The sequence below is a fragment of the Rhinopithecus roxellana genome, chromosome 14 (assembly GCF_007565055.1).
Source record: "Rhinopithecus roxellana isolate Shanxi Qingling chromosome 14, ASM756505v1, whole genome shotgun sequence".
Taxonomy (NCBI): domain Eukaryota; kingdom Metazoa; phylum Chordata; class Mammalia; order Primates; family Cercopithecidae; genus Rhinopithecus; species Rhinopithecus roxellana.
In genome coordinates, this window is record NC_044562.1 from 30,807,737 (window position 1) to 30,824,657 (window position 16,921).

The following is a 16,921-nucleotide window of genomic DNA, read 5'->3' on the forward strand; positions in this document are numbered from 1 at the left end:
GCTCTAGATTACCTACTGGCTAAACAGGGAGGTATCTATGCAGCTGCTGGCACTTCCATCACATCTGGTATTTTAGAGATTCAGTCGTAGGGGATTAACAAAGAGACTGCTTAGTCAAAGCAAGTAGAATTTTTATCTAGCTGATTCTTCGATCTATTTGATTTTAGTTGGTTTGGTTTATGGGGAACCTGGCTAAGGAGCATACTCCAAACTCTAGGTATTATCCTCTTGATAGTCATAACAGTAGTCTCCCTGGTGCAATGTATTCTCTCAAAAGTTTTAAATGTTTGCATGCAGCCATCTGTAGAATGTCAAATGGTCTCTCTTCAACTGGAATGAAAACAACTAAAAGAAATATGTGACCATGAAAGTCACCATAACCTATGAATGATGTGCTGAGACCAGAAACACAAAATGGTGGTAACTGAGAGCAGTGCTAAGGTCCTAAGTTTTGCTCATACTCTTACCTAAGTAAGAAACTGACCAAAAGAGGAGAAATTGTAAACAAATTATGGGAGAGCATTGTTTTGGACTGAGCTCATGCACTAGCCTCCAACAGACCACACCAAACCAAAATAGAGTCACTTATGCTAAATGTGACATAATCAAACTAAGACTTTAAGGAAACAAATAGATCCTAGAACAGACTAGGTTTTGTTTTTCTTCTGTAAACGGGACATCCCAGCATAAAGAGGTACCCTCTACTCTAACCTTTACAAAAAAATAACCTGAAGTCCTTGTTCCCATCTTACAAAACCCACTGCTCTGCTATTTCCCAATGGGTTCCAAGACCAAATAAATACATTTACAATGGTGATAGTGACATCAGTGAGTAAATTCTTGGTCATCCTCTAAAACTGAGATAACCAAAAGTGGGGAATTGTTAAATCAAGTTCAAGTTTAGCCTAACACTGCCTCCTTATATATTATGTTTGGCCTGAAGGTTTCTCAGCACATTACGACCTATAATGTAAATGGAGTTGTATACAGACTGTAGCCTACTCTTGTGCCAATCACCAAGTTTTGGGCAATCAGAGATGGCCAACTGTTCAAACCGTGTTCATATTAGGTAAATGCCAAGCTATAATCAATCTGGCTGTTTCTGTACCTCACTTCCATTTTTTGTATGTCATTTTCCTTTTTCTGTTCATAAATCTTCTTCCACTACGTGGCTGCACTGGAGTCTCTGCGCCTACTCTGGCTCGGGACACTGTCTGATTTGTGAATCGTTCTTTGCTCAGTTAATTCAGCTAAAGTTTTTCTCTTTCAACACATTCTTTCCATCTCTTAGCAAGCAATAAATATTAATAGGTCTGTCCCTAACCTTTTTAAAGGCTGCATGAAATTTCATCATATGGATGTACCATAATTTAATTAGTCCCCTACTATGGGACATTTAAATCATTCTGATCTTTCCTGACCACATATAAGGCTGCCTTGAATATTCTTTCATGTCTCTTTGCCCACAGCAGTTTGTCTGTAAGTGCAAATGCTAAATTGCTATGATTCATTCTGGCAATGTAATTGCAAAACTGGCATAACTCACACATATTTCGCCTTAATACCTAGTTTCTTTTTTTTTTTTTCTGAGACGGAGTCTCGCTCTGTCGCCTAGGCTGGAGTGCAGTGGCCGGATCTCAGCTCACTGCAAGCTCCGCCTCCCAGGTTCACGCCATTCTCCTGCCTCAGCCTCCCGAGTAGCTGGGACTACAGGCGCCGCCACCTCGCCCGGCCAATTTTTTGTATTTTTAGTAGAGACGGGGTTTCACCGTGTTAGCCAGGATGGTCTCGATCTCCTGACCTCGTGATCCGCCCGTCTCGGCCTCCCAAAGTGCTGGGATTACAGGCTTGAGCCACCGCACCCGGCCAATACCTAGTTTCATATTCCCATCCCTGAGGCTTTTGGGCCATGTTCCCTGTTCTGCTACGGCCTCAAGGACAACTTCATAGATGTCTACCAGATGACCCTGAAAAACACTCAAGTCCAGTCAAGGTAAACAGACAATAATCTCTGGAAGGCCTGATGGTAACATGAGTGCTAAGGAAGAAATCTATCTAATCAAAGGTTTTTGTCAAACTGAAGAAGGAATGTGTTAACTGAATGGGAGTGGTTTTTACAAAATCCAGAAGAAGGAAGCCAAATAGGAAGAATTTGGCAGCATTTATCACTCATAGTCCAAGGGAGAGAGATAATTAACCTAATGGAGAGTCACCAGAGAAGTACATTCAACAGGGTTTCTCCAAGGCCCAGATGGAATTTTCTTCCATACAATTCTACTCCTTTCGTTCTGGGTCCTTCCAAGCGGTTCAGTAATGTAGTTAATAATTTCTCCCCCTAGGTAACTGAATCTGATGAAAAGGTGTAGAGGATTAAAGACAGCTACAGATTCCTTCACATGCCTCCCATTAAGAGGTGAAGTCCATGTCTCCAGGATCTCAGTGGGCTCTGTAACTGCTTTGTTGAGTGGAATACAGTGGAAATGATACTGTGCTGATTTTCAGGACCAGGCCTTAAGAAACTGCAACTATTATTTTCTGTCTCTTGGAACATTCACTCTGGGGGAAGCCAGTGCATGCAAGAAGTCCAAGTGTTCTAAGACCACCATGCTGTAAGGAAGCTCAAGTCAGTCATATGAAGAGAGAGATAACCAGCTGCTCTGGCCAAACCAGGCCAGGCACCAAACATGCAACTAGAAAAGTCATCTTGGCCATTCTGGCCCCAGAAGAGGTGACGTGCCAGCTAAAAGCCAGACTCAAGGCCCAGACATATGGCCTCACTTGAGCACTCCTCTCCATTTTTGCCCATTTGAGCTGAAGGCCCGCTCCATCATGAAGCAGAGATAAGTCATTTCCACTGTGCCCTGCCCACATTCCTGACACACAAAATTATGACTATAACAAAATATTTGTTGTTTTAGGCCACCACGATTTGGGATAGTTTGTTATGCAGCAATAGATAACTACAACAGAGGGTTCTAGTGCAATGGAGTATTATGATTCCTGGGAGGCTTGACTTCCTATCTTAGTTCGTTTTGTATTGATATAACAGAATATCTGAAGCTGGGTAATTTATAAAGAACAGCAATTTATTTCTTACAGTTCTGGAGGCTGGAAAGTCCAAGGTTGAGGGGACTGTATCTGGTTTGGACCTTTTTGCAACGTCATCCAATGGCAGAAAGCAGAGGGGTAAGAGGGCATGTGTGTGAGGTGGGGAGGGAGGGGTTAAAATAATCTTTTATCAGTAACCACTCTCATGATAACTAATCATTCAGAATCATTCCAATCACCTCTTAAAGGTCTTACCTCTCAACACTGTTGCATTGGAGATCAAGCTTCCAACACATGAACTTTAGGAAACACAAACCAGAGCACCTCCTCATTAAATAATCATGCGGGCACTCCAGTCCACATTTGTTTCTCTGGATTTGCCCAGTGTGGGTCAGTTCCCAACCATCTGCCCATGCTGAATGTGTTGACAACATTTAGTTTCTGAAACCTCAAACACCGAGAACTGAAGGGTCAGGCTTGTTCAATCTGCCCACCTCCCTCATTGTCTTTTCTTCACTGTATAATATGTCAAACAACCCAGATCAGGGAGCTAGGAAGAAGAGTGTCACAGATAAGTTTACCATCAGATGTATCCACTGCTCAGTACCACTCATAGCACCTCCCCTATGTCTAAGACCATGCCTGGCACTTGGGGGAAAAAGGTAGGAAAGGCATAGGCCCAGGCCTCACAGCTTCACAGCCCAATCTCTAAGCCATATAAACAAGTGATGATAAGAAACGTGATACATGATGGCCAGGCACAGTAATTTATGCCCATAATTCCAGCACTTTGGGAGGCCAAAGTGGGTGAATTGCTTGAGCTCAGGAGTTCAAGACCGGCCTGGGCATAGCAAAACCTGTCTCTACCAAAAATACAAAAATTAGCCAGGCATGGTGGTGCATGCCTGTGGTCCCAGCTACTTGGAAGGCTGATGTGGGAGGACAGCTAGAGCTGGGGAGGTCAAGACTGCAGTGAGCCATGATCGCACCACTGCACTCCAGCCTAGGTGACAGAGTGAAACCTTGTCTCAAATAAAGAAAAAAAAAAAGAAAGAGAAACATGGTAACATAAAATGACACATATGTGCTTAGGACATTGGGGGATCTGGGGGAGATTAAATCATTAATCTCCTGGGCACTGGGGGGCACAGGAAGGGTCACAAAGCCAGGCAGTCCATAATAAGAGCTACATAATAGATATCTCATAATTCTCAGGATCAATATGTTTGAAAGATATTGATATAAATGTAACATATGTTTACATTTCATTTTTCCAGCGTTCAACATAATTTTTATCAGGAAAGAGAAAGGCACTGGCATTTACGTAGTATGACTTTTACATGTCCTAATTCCTACCTCACTCAAGTGCTACAATGCTTCTCAAAGCTTATTTTTATTACTTTTTTGTGTGTGCTAATGCAGTTTTTGACAACTGAGGGTGCAAGGGACATTGTGGTTGGCTGTTCCTACATCCATTCCCATCCTCCCCTTTGTGTGGCAGATGCCTTGTTTGGGTGGGAGGGACCCCAATCCCAGCTTGAGGGTGAACCTGCACAGAGGTAAGCTAATTAGGGTATGTCTATCTCCCCCTGGCCACTATGATGGGTTCATGGATAGGCAATTAACCCAGGCCAAGCCAGTCAACCAACTCCTGCAAGACAGCTGAACCAAGGGAACCGCAGAAAAACAGAGATGTCATTTTTTAAATTTAGAGATAGGGTCTTGCTATGTTGCTCAGTCTGGTCTCAAACTCCTGAATTCAAGGGATCCTTCTGCCTCAGTCTCCCAAGTAGCTGGGGGACTGTAGGACTGTGCCATCACACCCAGCTGAAGCTGTAGCTTTGATGACTTCCTGAATCTCTAGAACAAACACACCTGAAGGATACTCAACTATTGGAGTTTTCAGTTCTATGAGTCAATAAAGCTGCTTTATAGTTTAAACCAGTTTGAGTGGCAATCTAACAAATTCTAACTGATACCAAGTGAGTAACTGAAACACATTCTCTAATTTTAAAGGGCTATTTTTTTTTTCAACCACATTTACTAGCTCACATAAATATTTAGAACAAATCCATCTGTCTTCCCTGTTTCCTTGGCACAATTTATCACAGTTCTTAACAAACTACCATAAATATCCATAAGGGGAAAATGAATTTTAGAATATGAAAGAGAGATTAATAAATAGCCAAATATGTCAACCATTGAAAGGACCACCAATTTTTTTAAGATTAAGCCCCTGATTTGCAACTTTTATTGAAATAAATGTCATCTATTAAAAAGAAGGTTAATTTATAACTTGATCTCAACTTGTTTAAGAGCAATTGAATTTTGACATAAAAATTGCAAAACTTCAACTAAAGAACAAATAAAACATTCAGACACAAGTTTACACTTCAAAAATTCTATCAACTTCAACAAATAATGAATGACTGTATATTAATTTACATTAGTCCTGTGGCCCAGAGTACATTTTACATTTAAAACATTTTTAATAGATCTTCTGTATGGCATGGACAGCTTCTAGTGGGAATTAGTATATAGCCTGTTCTTGATGAAGACAACACTAGACAGATGTTGCCTGATGCCTGGATAATGCTGAATGTGACAAAACCAGCGAGACACATTAAGGTATTTCTCCTTTTCTTGAACTGTCAGGTCAACTATAAAGCGATGAAGTCCATAGTACAATAGGATATCTGCTAAGGTAAAGTTATACCCTGTAAGGGAGACTTTATCTTCAAGATATGAATTAAGATCCTTCAACAGTGTGTGGATATCATTTTTACTGGAGTGTCCATCTATCTGAGTGACCCTGTACTCTAACTTGCTGAACGATCGCTTTTTCTTCTGCAGTACTCCCCAGCAAATATTCTTTGTTGGCTTGCTTGACTAGATGAGCTGCTATAGTAGTCAATCCTGTTAGACTTGGACCATTGTTTGTCTGAAGAACTGGAATCTGTCGCTCGCCCTGAGCACTGTATTTATTCCCCTTACTCAGTCCCAGGGACTTCTCCAGCAGCGACAATTCTGCAGCCGCCGCCATCTTCCGGCCGCAGCTCCTCTTTAAAGGGCTATTAACTGAGTTTTATAAATGTACAACACTCCTCTCTCTATTAAAGCACACCAGCCACATATAGTGGGAACGGCTAATGTATTTCCCATGGGATGGCCCAGGTTCGTGTGCCCCAAGATGTTTGGGATACAAGGACTGAAACCAGGGGGCTCTGCTATATCCCAGCCCTGGACTCTCCTTTAAAAAGCCATACATCCTGACTTTTCCCCTGCTTTCCTCTTCCTCCTTCTAAAGCCATCTAGAATTTCTTTGGTAGTTACTGCTCTAGACATCATCCTAAGCAAGTCTGCCCCTGAGAAATCCTTAGTTCTCACCCTTGAGGCATTTACTGGGCCTCTCCCATTTCTAAAGGTTAAATCAAGCAGAAGAAGTTAACAAGAGTCTGTTTTCTTGGCTTAAAGCAGGGTGTCCAACCCCTGGGCCACAGAACAGTACTAGTCTGTGACCTGTTAGGAAACAGGCCTCACAGCAGGAGGTAAGCAGCAGGTGAGTGAGCAAAGCTTCATCTGTATTTACAGCCACTCCCCATCATTCATATTACCACCTGAGCTCCGCCTCCTGTCAGATCAGTGCTGGCATTAGATTCTCATAGGAGCACAAACCCTATTGTGAACTACATATGTGAGGGATCTAGGCTGCACACTCCTTATGAGAATCTAACGCCTGATCTGTCACTCTCTCCCATCACCCCCAGATGGGATGGTCTGGTTGCAGGAAAACAAGCTCAGGGCTCCCACTGAGTCCACATTATAGTGAGTTGTATAATTATTTTGTTATATATTACAATGTAACAATAATAGAAATAAAGTACACAATAAATGTAATGCACTTGACTCATCCCAAAACCAGCCCCGCCACCGCAGTCCATGGAAAAATTGTCTGCCACAAAACTGGTGCCAAAAAAATTGGGGACCACTGGCTTAAAGGATCTGGGTCCACAAGTGATTTCAAAACCATCTCTCAGTATTTTCTGACCTGCCCCCTGTCAAATTGAAATAATCAAAAGAATCAGAATCCAGTTTTAAACATTTTATTCAAGTGAAAAGTTGAGTATCTCAGCCATTTGGGAAACACACTCCAGAAAAATGGGATCAGTGCTCCAAAGTTAAACGTTAAGTCCTTGCTTATATAGGCAGGAAACAAAGTTTCATAGGGTTATAACACTTTCTATACAAGGCTGGTTTATGAGTTACAATTTAATTAGCTATCATTTGTTTTCTTTTCCATGTGTCTCATTTTCATTTCCTTTCCAATTTAAAATAGTATAGTTAACATTTCATCTTAAAGCAATGTGATAGGCATGAAATCTTTGCGTGAGAAAGATAAAAGGAAGTTAATCTACAATGAAGTTCAACAGTGAAGAGGGAAGGCATCTTCCTTGACCCCCTGCAGACATTTACAACATTTTCAAAACCAGAGGTAAAGAAGAAAGTTAATCTATAATCAGAGAAACAAAAGATACAGCTGCTTAGGTTACAGCAGCCTGCTTATGTGACTTGAGTCCCATAATCACATAATCACATTCCCTTAAGGCTCAAAATATTTTAAAGTTCCAACAGCTTAGATTTTGAATTACTTATTTTCACACCCCCAAGTCTCACAAACATGAGCCCAACAGGGAAGACTGCAGGAGAGACAGCAGCCACCAGGACACTGCAGAGGATGCAGCCCTAGTTGTAGTCCATTTTGCCCTTTGTTGCCCTCAGGGTCATCTTCTCCCTCATCCTCAACCCCCAGTCCAGCTTTCTCTGGAGTGTGGCTCAGATCTGCCTTTCCATCCTGGATCCTGCCATGCCTGAGCCTTCATCACCTTAGACCCTCTGCACCTCTCCTACTACACATACCACAGCCTGGCCAGTGTTCCATGCAGGCCATCTTCACCCTATGCCTGCTCAAGAGCTCACCATGGCCCCTCAGAGGAACCAGGGCCCTTATCTTAATCTTCAAGGCTGTCCTCAAAGGCCTGTTCTGTCCCCAGTCCCCACAGCTCCTCCTCATTTTTGACTCCTTTCCAGCACAGACACATGACCAGTAGGTGGTTGACTATACCAGCCCAGGACCAGCCTGCTCCTATCAGTCCCTGACAACCAAGTGTCCTTGTGAAGGCACCCCGTGAATCGAAGCCCCCTCCCTCTTCCCCAACCTTAGAACAGCTTCTCCTCCCAGAGTTCTCTCTGTGAAGTTAACTTTTTATTACTTTATCTCTTTGTCCTCCATCTTCTTCAGAGGAATAAGCCCCATGAGGGCAGAAGCCTCATCTCACTGAATCCCAGCACTTGGAACCATGCCTGGAACATGGTAGGTGCATTTACATTTGTTGCTAGTCATTAGGAAGACAGATCCCACATGAACCCCTTTGGTTCATTTCCTAAATCCTCTCCAACATTGGTCAGTGTTGGGTTTTCCAGTCTCTGTCAGTGAGCAGTGAGCTGTTCATCCCTGCCTCATTTCTGTATTCTGCTGGATAAAACTTTCTTATTAGACATTGGTTTTCTCCCCCAACACCACTGACCTGAACACAAACTGATTTCTTTTAAATTTAATTTATTTATTTATTTATTTTGTGAGACAGAGTCTCGCTTTGTTGTCCAGGCTGGAGTACAGTGGCACGATCAACCTTCGCCTCCCAGGTTCAAGCAATTCTCCTGCCTCTGCTTCCCTAGTAGCTGGGATTATCAGCATGCGCCACCACGCCCAGCTAATGTTTGCATTTTTAGTAGAGACAGGGTTTCACCATGTTGACCAGGCTGGTCTCAAACTCCTGACTTCAGGTGATCTGCCCACCTCAGCCTCCCAAGGTGCTGGGATTACAGGTATAAGCCACTGCACCTGGCCTCAGACTGATTTCTTAATAACAAAAAGTACCTTTTCCTTTCTGTCTGTGAGTTTGCTTCCACGATCTGAGAAGCAGCATTGTGTTTTCCCCTAAGAGGAAATTGACCTTGCAAATAACCAAGAGGCTTCTATAATCCTCCTGAAGTTATTTCCTTTGGAAGAAGTCTGTGGTAGCCAGTATCATAACAGAATTAGTGATTCCATAATATCTGTCAGCTTACACACTTGCCTTTGCCACTGTCTTCCCAAGACGGCTCCCTCCTCAGCCTCTGCTCACTTTAAGTCCAGCGTCCAGATCCCCTCCTTGCTGATGCCGTCCTGATTTACACCCCTCATCGTCCTGTTTATATCAGCTCAAAGGGCTCTGTCTGTACTTTGCACATTCTCCCTACAGATTTCCAATTTATGACCATAGCCTCAGTGGGTCCCCAGCTGAGTTCCTGCAGTCTTCACTTTTTGTCCAATGTCTCCTCACCTCTAGCCTCTCTGTTCCGGTGCCCACCTCCATCCCCAGTACGCGATGCCCAGTACCTCCCCCGCGGGTTACCTGTAACTGGTGCAGCTGCAGGGCATAGCCTTGAACGAACAGCTGAAAGAAGAAGCGCAGCTGCCCTAGACGTGGAATCTCCTCTAAGCTCCGTTGCCGCCGCCGGATACCACGCCCGGCTCCGGGAGCCTCGGTGGCCTTGTCCGAGGGGAGGGCGGTAGGGATCGCGGCCTTGGCTCTGGCCCCGTGTGGGCAGAGGCCACGGCCGGCCCCTCGCAGCGCCCACCTCAGCCTCGCGCAGCCCAGCGCAGCCATGGCTTGTGCTCGCGCGCCTGCACCTTTGGGTCGAGTGCGGAACCCCCGGACCCGCCCAGGCTCAGGGCGGGTTCAAGGCCGGGCGCTGGGGAGGGCCGAGCAAAGGCCAGCCAGACCCCTTCCCGCTCGCTCCCTCGCTCCTCCCAGCGACGCGGGGACTGCAGGAGATACCCACCGCGCCCCGACCAAGGCCTTCGCCACCGACTCCTCACCCCGCGCCCCCGAGGCCTCTCAAATAACTTTTCGCTTGGTCTGAACTCTGGGCGGGAGTGCAGCGAGATTCTTTCGAAACCGGGAAGTCCTACACCGGGACAGGTCCTCGCCCGGCCGCGGGTTCCCCACCCTAGGCGACCCTCGCGTCCTGGAGGGAACGGGAACCGGCCGCGACTAAGCTGCCCTCGGCTTCTCCGAATGGCCGTCCGGATTGATCCCGGAGTCAGTGCGGAGCGAGGGGGGCCAGTCATCTGATCCCTGGAGGGGGGCCGCTGAACAAAGAAATCTAAATATTCGTGTTTTGTTTTTTTCAATCCAGTTCTTCCCCCACGAACCTCCCCGCCGTGTCTGCCAAGGCAGGATGTTTCAAACTGCAGGTTGAGAGCAGATTTCATAGATAATGGCCAGAATAATTTTTAATAAAATGAAAAGAGTAACATAGTATGGAAAATTTATTGCAAGAAGAAAAAAAAGTATTGTCTTAAGAATCCTATGTTTCATGTATATTCAAAGTATAGTTTTCAAAAAGTTTAAAAACATGACTCTTGCAAGTATAAAATAAATACAGGGTCAAAGATCACATTCAACCCAGGAATGAAGGACCCAGCAGGACGGTACAGCTGGTTCTAACAGCATTTGAAAAATTGGTGATTTACAGGCAGCCAGAGAAGAAAGGGCCTATTAAGTTCAATTAGACTGACAGCTGAGTTGCTAGGTGTGGCTTTCTATTTATTTATTCAAGGGCTCCTAGTTTCTTCAATTTGTGACTGGATGTCTTTTGATCAGTCTGGGGAGTTTCTCAGATATTCTATGTTCAAACATTGCTTCTCCCCATTTTTTCCTCCTTTCCTGGGACTTCAAACTGCTATATGTATGTTAGATCTCCCTGTACCCTTCCTCCCTCTTACCCTGTCTTGTGTATTTTTATTCCTTTGTGTCTCTAGTTTGTTAATTCTCTCCCCTCAACTTCCCAGACATAGTCTCACTCTGTCACCCAGGCTAGAGTGCAGTGGTGGAATCTCGGCTCAGTGGTGGAATCTCGGCTCACCGCAACCTCTGCCTCCCAGTTCAAGCAATTCTCCTGTCTCAGCCTCCAGAGTAGCTGGAATTACAGGCGCCCGCCACCATGCCCGGCTAATTTTTGTATTTTTAGTAGAGATGGGGTTTTGCCATGTTGGCCAGGCTGGTCTCAAACTCCTGACCTGAGGTGATCTACCTACCTCGGCCTCCCAAAATGCTGGAATTACAGGTGTGGGCCACAGCACCCAGCCTAGACCATATTTTTCATTTGGTTTTTGGACAGGAAGGACAGGAGGCCATGCTTTAAAAATGTGGTGGCACATGCCTGTGATCCCAGCTACTTGGGGAGGCTGAGGCAGGAGAATCACTTGAACCCGGGAGGCAGAGATTGCAGTGAGTTGAGATTGTGCCACACACTCCAACCTGGACAACAGAGTGAGACTCCATCTCAAAAAAAAAAGAAAAAAAAAAATATGGTCTAGCTCAAGACTTAGGAGCCATTAACAAGGTCATAATTCCCTTACATCCTATAGTGCCAAATCCTTATACTACAGTAACCAAACACCAGAAAACACCAATTAGTTCACAGTGTTAGATCATAAGAATGCTTTCTTTTGTATCCCTTTGCACCTCGACTCTCAGAATTTATTTTCTTTTGAGTAGACTAATCCTGAAACTACTATTACCCAACGGTATACCAGGACAATACTGCCTCATGACTTTAGGGATAGCCCTCGCTTGTTCAAAAATGCCTTGACACAAAAGTTAAGAAAGCCAGAGCTAAAAAGGAGAGCCACATTCCAGTATGTAAATAACATCTTTGTATACAGCCTCACTAAAGAGGACTCAAATAAAAATGCCATTCAAGTCCTAAACTTCCTTAAAAAAAAAAAAAAAAAAAAAAAAAAAAAATCAGTTCCCTCCACCCAAGACCCAAATTTCTCAACCAAAAGTGAAATACCTGTAGTACATCCTAAACCCAGGAAACTGGACCTTGTCCATCAAACAAAAGTTTACTTAGAAGTAAAACCTCTATAAACAAAAACAAAAACAAAAAACAAACAAAAAAAACCTAAGAACTGTCCTGGGTATAGCAGGATTTTGCAGAATTGCTAAGCCATTGTATGAGGCCCTAACAGGGCCAAAACATAAGCCACTCAAATGATCAAAAAACAGGAGGCTTTATCTTCTAGCTAAACAAAGGGGTTTACACGGTAATAAACCACACCTGTTGTTCTTATATTAACAACTCAGGATTAATTAGACTGCCAGCTCAACAGATTTACCAACACGCTACCTGGCTACATAATTTCAATAAGCACACTGCTTAAACCATCTGGGACCCCATCAAAAAATACCTACCAAGTGTGACAGTTCCTACCTTTCCTGGAAATTTTAATAACTCCAATTTCTACTAACCTTTGGTCCTTGCTTGTTTAACCTCCTTATAAAGTTTGTATCTTCTGGATTATAGCAGTTCCATGTCAAAATAATGGTCATAGAAAAATTCCAACCAATCCCTGCCTCGGATTCAGATTCTGCTAATAACCCACCCTTGGGACCTTTAAAACAGGCAGCCAGAAATTTCCATGCACTAACTAGACATGGCCAATGACCCAAATCAACAAAAAGTAAATATAAAACACTGACCTCCTCCCTCATCAACCCTTACAAATAAAGAAGAAAAATCTCTGAGGGCAGTCAAATGAGACAGGAGTAACACACGGTGGGCGCAGGGAAATAAACAATTCCAGGCAGCAGCTTCACACGACTAGCAAAAGGAAACTGTTAAAATAGCTGCAGGGGCCAATAAGACCCTGAAAACCAAGATGTGGGCCAAGCTGGCTAAGACTGATGGGAAACAACATAGCACTGGATTTGACTTAGGTTTCACCTAAGACCTCGTTATACACTCATTAACATACTAAATCACACACCCACCAGCGCTGTGACAGTTCTAGGAACACCCATATTTGGTGTAAAAATGAAGGCCGGGCGCGGTGGCTCACGCCTGTAATCCCAGCACTTTGGGAGGCCAAGGCGGGTGGATCACGAGGTCAGGAGATCGAGACCATCCTGGCTAACACAGTGAAACCCCGTCTCTATAAAAATACAAAAAATTAGCCGGGCGTGGTAGCGGGCACCTGTGGTCCCAGCTACTCGGGAGGCTGAGGCAGGAGAATGGCGTCAACCTGGGAGGCGGAGCTTGCAGTGAGCCGAGATGGCGCCACTGCGCTCCAGCCTGGGCGACAGAGCGAGACTCTGTCTCAAAAAAAAAAAAATGAGTGGCACTGGCTGGGCATGGTGGCTCACACCTGTAATCCCAGCACTTTGGGAGGCTGAGGCGGGTGGATCATGAGGTCAGGAGTTCAAGCCCAGCCTGGCCAACATGGTAAAACCCCATCTCTACTAAAAATACAAAAATTAGCTGGGCTTGGTGGCATGTGCTGTAATTCCAGCTACTCGGGAGGCTGAGGCAGAACTGCTTGAACCGGGACCAGGAGGCAGAGGTGGCAGTGAGCCAAGATGGCACCCCACTGCACTCCAGCTTGGGGTACAGAGAGAGACTCCATCAAGAAAAGAAAAAAAAGGACAGCACCACAGTTCCGAGAAATCTTTACCTTTTTCCAGAAATCTTTATGAATATTCCACCCCTTTGTTAAAGAAACCCATAAAGATGGTAACTCTAAACCCCATGGTACAACTCTCTTGAGCCAGCCCACACTCCCCTTTCTTTAATGTGTACTTTTCACTGCAATAAATCTCCACATTTTCACTATTTTCTGACTCATCCTTGAATTCCTTCTTGCAGTGGTGTCAAGAACCTGGACACTGGCCAGGGTTGAGGTCTCACCAGTATTTGGGGACCTCCCCTAGCCCACCAGTTTTACCTGGAGCTCTGAGTCTCAGTCCTCCCAAGGTGACCGGGCATCTTCCCTGGACACCAGGAGGAAATGGGAAAGAGAGCCCCCATCTCCTGCCACTCCACCTCCTCAGGGTTCAAAAGACCCACACATCAGACAGTGCATGTTCCTTTACCAAAAAGCTAGGACATCTTCAAAGGGGAATCACTATGAGGAGAAGCAAACACGTTAAATTTCACCTCTCCCATGTTGCACAAGGGCAGCAGCTGGGGGCCTTGACTTTCATGACCTTGTGCTTGAGATGTTTCCCTGACAGCAGGAGTGCAGTGGCATGATCTCAGGTCACTGCAACTTCTGCTTCCTGGTGTAGGATATAATAAATTCCTCTTCAAAGGTTTTAGCCTGTAAATTGTTAAGTACAATGAGTTCTAAGATCCTCTCCAAAGAATCAATGTATCAGTTATGTTCAGCTCTCCATTTTAAAATTTTCATCTCCTTGTCCCTAGTTCCAGTAAACAACCTCTTCCTAGCCTCTATCATCTGCTCTGTCCTGAGTCACCCCTGGTCACCTACTCTGATCTAAGTCATCCTGAGTCACCCATTCCCACCAAACTACTCACCCTGCCACTCTGACTTGTACCCCTGCTCTCTTTAAAATAGCCAATCGGAATTAGCTTAGACTATGCAGTCCAACCCTAGCCAATAGGGGAATGACATAGCAGTAGGGGCTACCTGCATCAGGAATAAGAACCCCTTTCCTTCCCTTGTGCAGGTGTGCTCTTGCCATTGCTCCATCCACAAGTCACATCCTTCTATAGAAGTAAAACTGCCTTGCTGAGAAAATTGAATTTATGTTCAAGTGCTATTTCTTTGGCAGCACCAAAAATTTATTTATAACACTGGGTTCAAACTATTCTCCTGCCTCAGCCTCCCGAGTAGCTGGGATTACAGGCACCCGTCACCATGCCTGGCTAACTTTTGCACTTTCAGTAGAGATGGGGTTTCACCATGTTGGCCAGGCTGGTCTCAAACTCCTGACCACAGATGATCCACCCACCTTGGCCTCTCAAAGTGCTGGAATTACAGGCCTGATCCACCGTGCCCGGCCAAATTTTTATATTTTTAGTAGAGACGAGGTTTTACCATGTTGACCAGGTCGGCCTCAAACTCCTGGCCTCAAGTGATCCGCCCACCTTGCCATCTCAAAGTGCTGGTGTTAAAGGCGTGAGCCACCACACCTGGTCTTTTCCTCAATTCTAATAGGTATTTGGATCTATTTCCCTTCACTCCATCCTAGAGGTCAAAAACCCAGATAGCTTTATATGCAGCAAACCAAGCCAGAGACCAGAATAGGGGAGAGGTGAGAAAGCCCCAGGGCAGCTACCACCCAGCTCCACCAGTTGTTGCCCCCATGCGAATACAGGCCTGGTATTGCTAGAGTTTTGGATTTTTGCAGAGAAGTCAAAAATCTGAATTTTTATGAGAAAACATCTGACAATCTTTTTTAAAAAAATGTTGAAATTAGCTCAAACAAAACCTGTGTATGCCAGTTTCCACCTCGTGCTTTACTATGTTCCACTTTTCTCTGCCTGTTTCTGAGCCAGGGCAATCCTGTTAGAAATACTGCCCCTTTATAAAAAGACTTGCTCCTTATATTACTTCTTTTGAACACTACAGAATCCCTAAAGAGTTAGAGGCTGTTATTCTTCTCCTGCCATAGGAAACATGAAGTTCAGAGAGCTAAAGATCAGTAAGTGGCGACCCAGGTTTTGAACCCAGGTCTTCATGAACTGAGTTTAATGTTCTTTCTGTTAGATTTGAGGTGAGAGGGGAAGGAGGAGACAGTGTGAACAATTCTATTGCAGAAATGGAAAGCTGAGAGGAGCTCACTCATACCCTGATAACCAGAGGCTGGCTGATGGTGCATAAGAAGGTAGAACCCGGCTGGGTGCAATGGCTCATGCCTGTAATCCCAGCACTTTGGGAGGCTGAGGTGGGTGGATCACCTGAGGTCAAGAATTTGAGACCAGCCTGACCAACTGGGTGAAACCCCATCTCTATAAAAAATATAAAAATTAGCTGGCATGGTGGCACACACCTGTAATCCCAGCGACTCGGGAGGCTGAGGCAGAAGAAATTGCCTGAACCCAGGAGGTGGAGGTTGCAGTCAGCCAAGATCATGCCATTGCACCCCAGCCTGGGCTACAAGAGCAAGACTCCATCTCAAAAAAAAATAATAATAAAAATAAAAATAAAAATAAAACAAATAAACAAATAAACAAAAAACAAGGTAGAATCCATTGCCTGAGCCTATATAATGTCATCTGCCTAGAGCAAAATAGCACTTTCCAGCCCTGGTGACTTGAGCTAGGGGGGTGGCAGCTCACTATCCCAACCAGGGCTACCATGCCAGTGTCCCTAGAAATGGTCTCAAGGACATGTTCTGTCCTTCTGAATCAGATACATTCTTATTTGAAATTCCATTTTGCATCAGAAAGTAAATTTAAGGATGCCTGCTGCTGTAAAATAAAGATGTTTCTGGGCTTTGTCCTGGGTTCCTAATATAGAGCTTCTAAACCTTTGGAATTTCCTGATTGGTAGCAGTGTCTTTGTTACTCATGGTGGGCTCCTAGATAGTTTCAAAATGAGGGCTGGTCAGCTGGGCACAGTGGCTCACACCTGTAATTGCAGCATTTTGGGCGGCCAAGGTGGGCAGATCACAAGGTCAGGGGTTCGAGACCAGCCTGGCCAATATGATGAAACCCCATCTCTACTAAAAATACAAAATTAGCTGGGTGTGGTGGCACACACCTGTAATCCCAGCTACTCAGGAGGCTGAAGCAGGAGAATTGCTTGAATCTGAGAGGCAGAGGTTACAGTGAGCCAAGATTGTTCCACTGTACTCTAGCCTCAGAGACAGAGCAAGATTCTGTCTCAAAAAAAAAAAAAAAAAAAAAAAAAAAATGAGGGCTGGTCGTGCCAGAAAGACCAATCACATGATTACAGGGTTGGGGCTTCAAGCTAGGTGATACCAGCTCAACCTCTGGGAAGGGGAGAAGGCTGAAG

At 44.7% G+C, this 16,921-nt stretch overlaps 1 protein-coding gene and 1 pseudogene across 2 annotated transcripts in view; both read right to left on the reverse strand.

Annotated features, from left to right (window-relative positions):
- Nucleotides 1–10,253, reverse strand: part of LOC104660034 (sterol 26-hydroxylase, mitochondrial) — a 37,065-nt gene extending 26,812 nt beyond the window's left edge. The window contains exon 1 of the mRNA XM_010360254.2: nucleotides 9,504–10,253. Within this exon, the coding sequence (XP_010358556.1) occupies nucleotides 9,504–9,758 (255 nt within the window). The 5' untranslated portion in view covers nucleotides 9,759–10,253. The remainder of the gene's footprint in view (nucleotides 1–9,503) is intronic.
- Nucleotides 5,074–6,091, reverse strand: LOC104660032 (annotated as a pseudogene). Its single transcript, XR_747658.2, has one exon. The product of XR_747658.2 is annotated as a eukaryotic translation elongation factor 1 epsilon-1 pseudogene (transcript).
- Nucleotides 10,254–16,921: the final 6,668 nt, after the last annotated feature.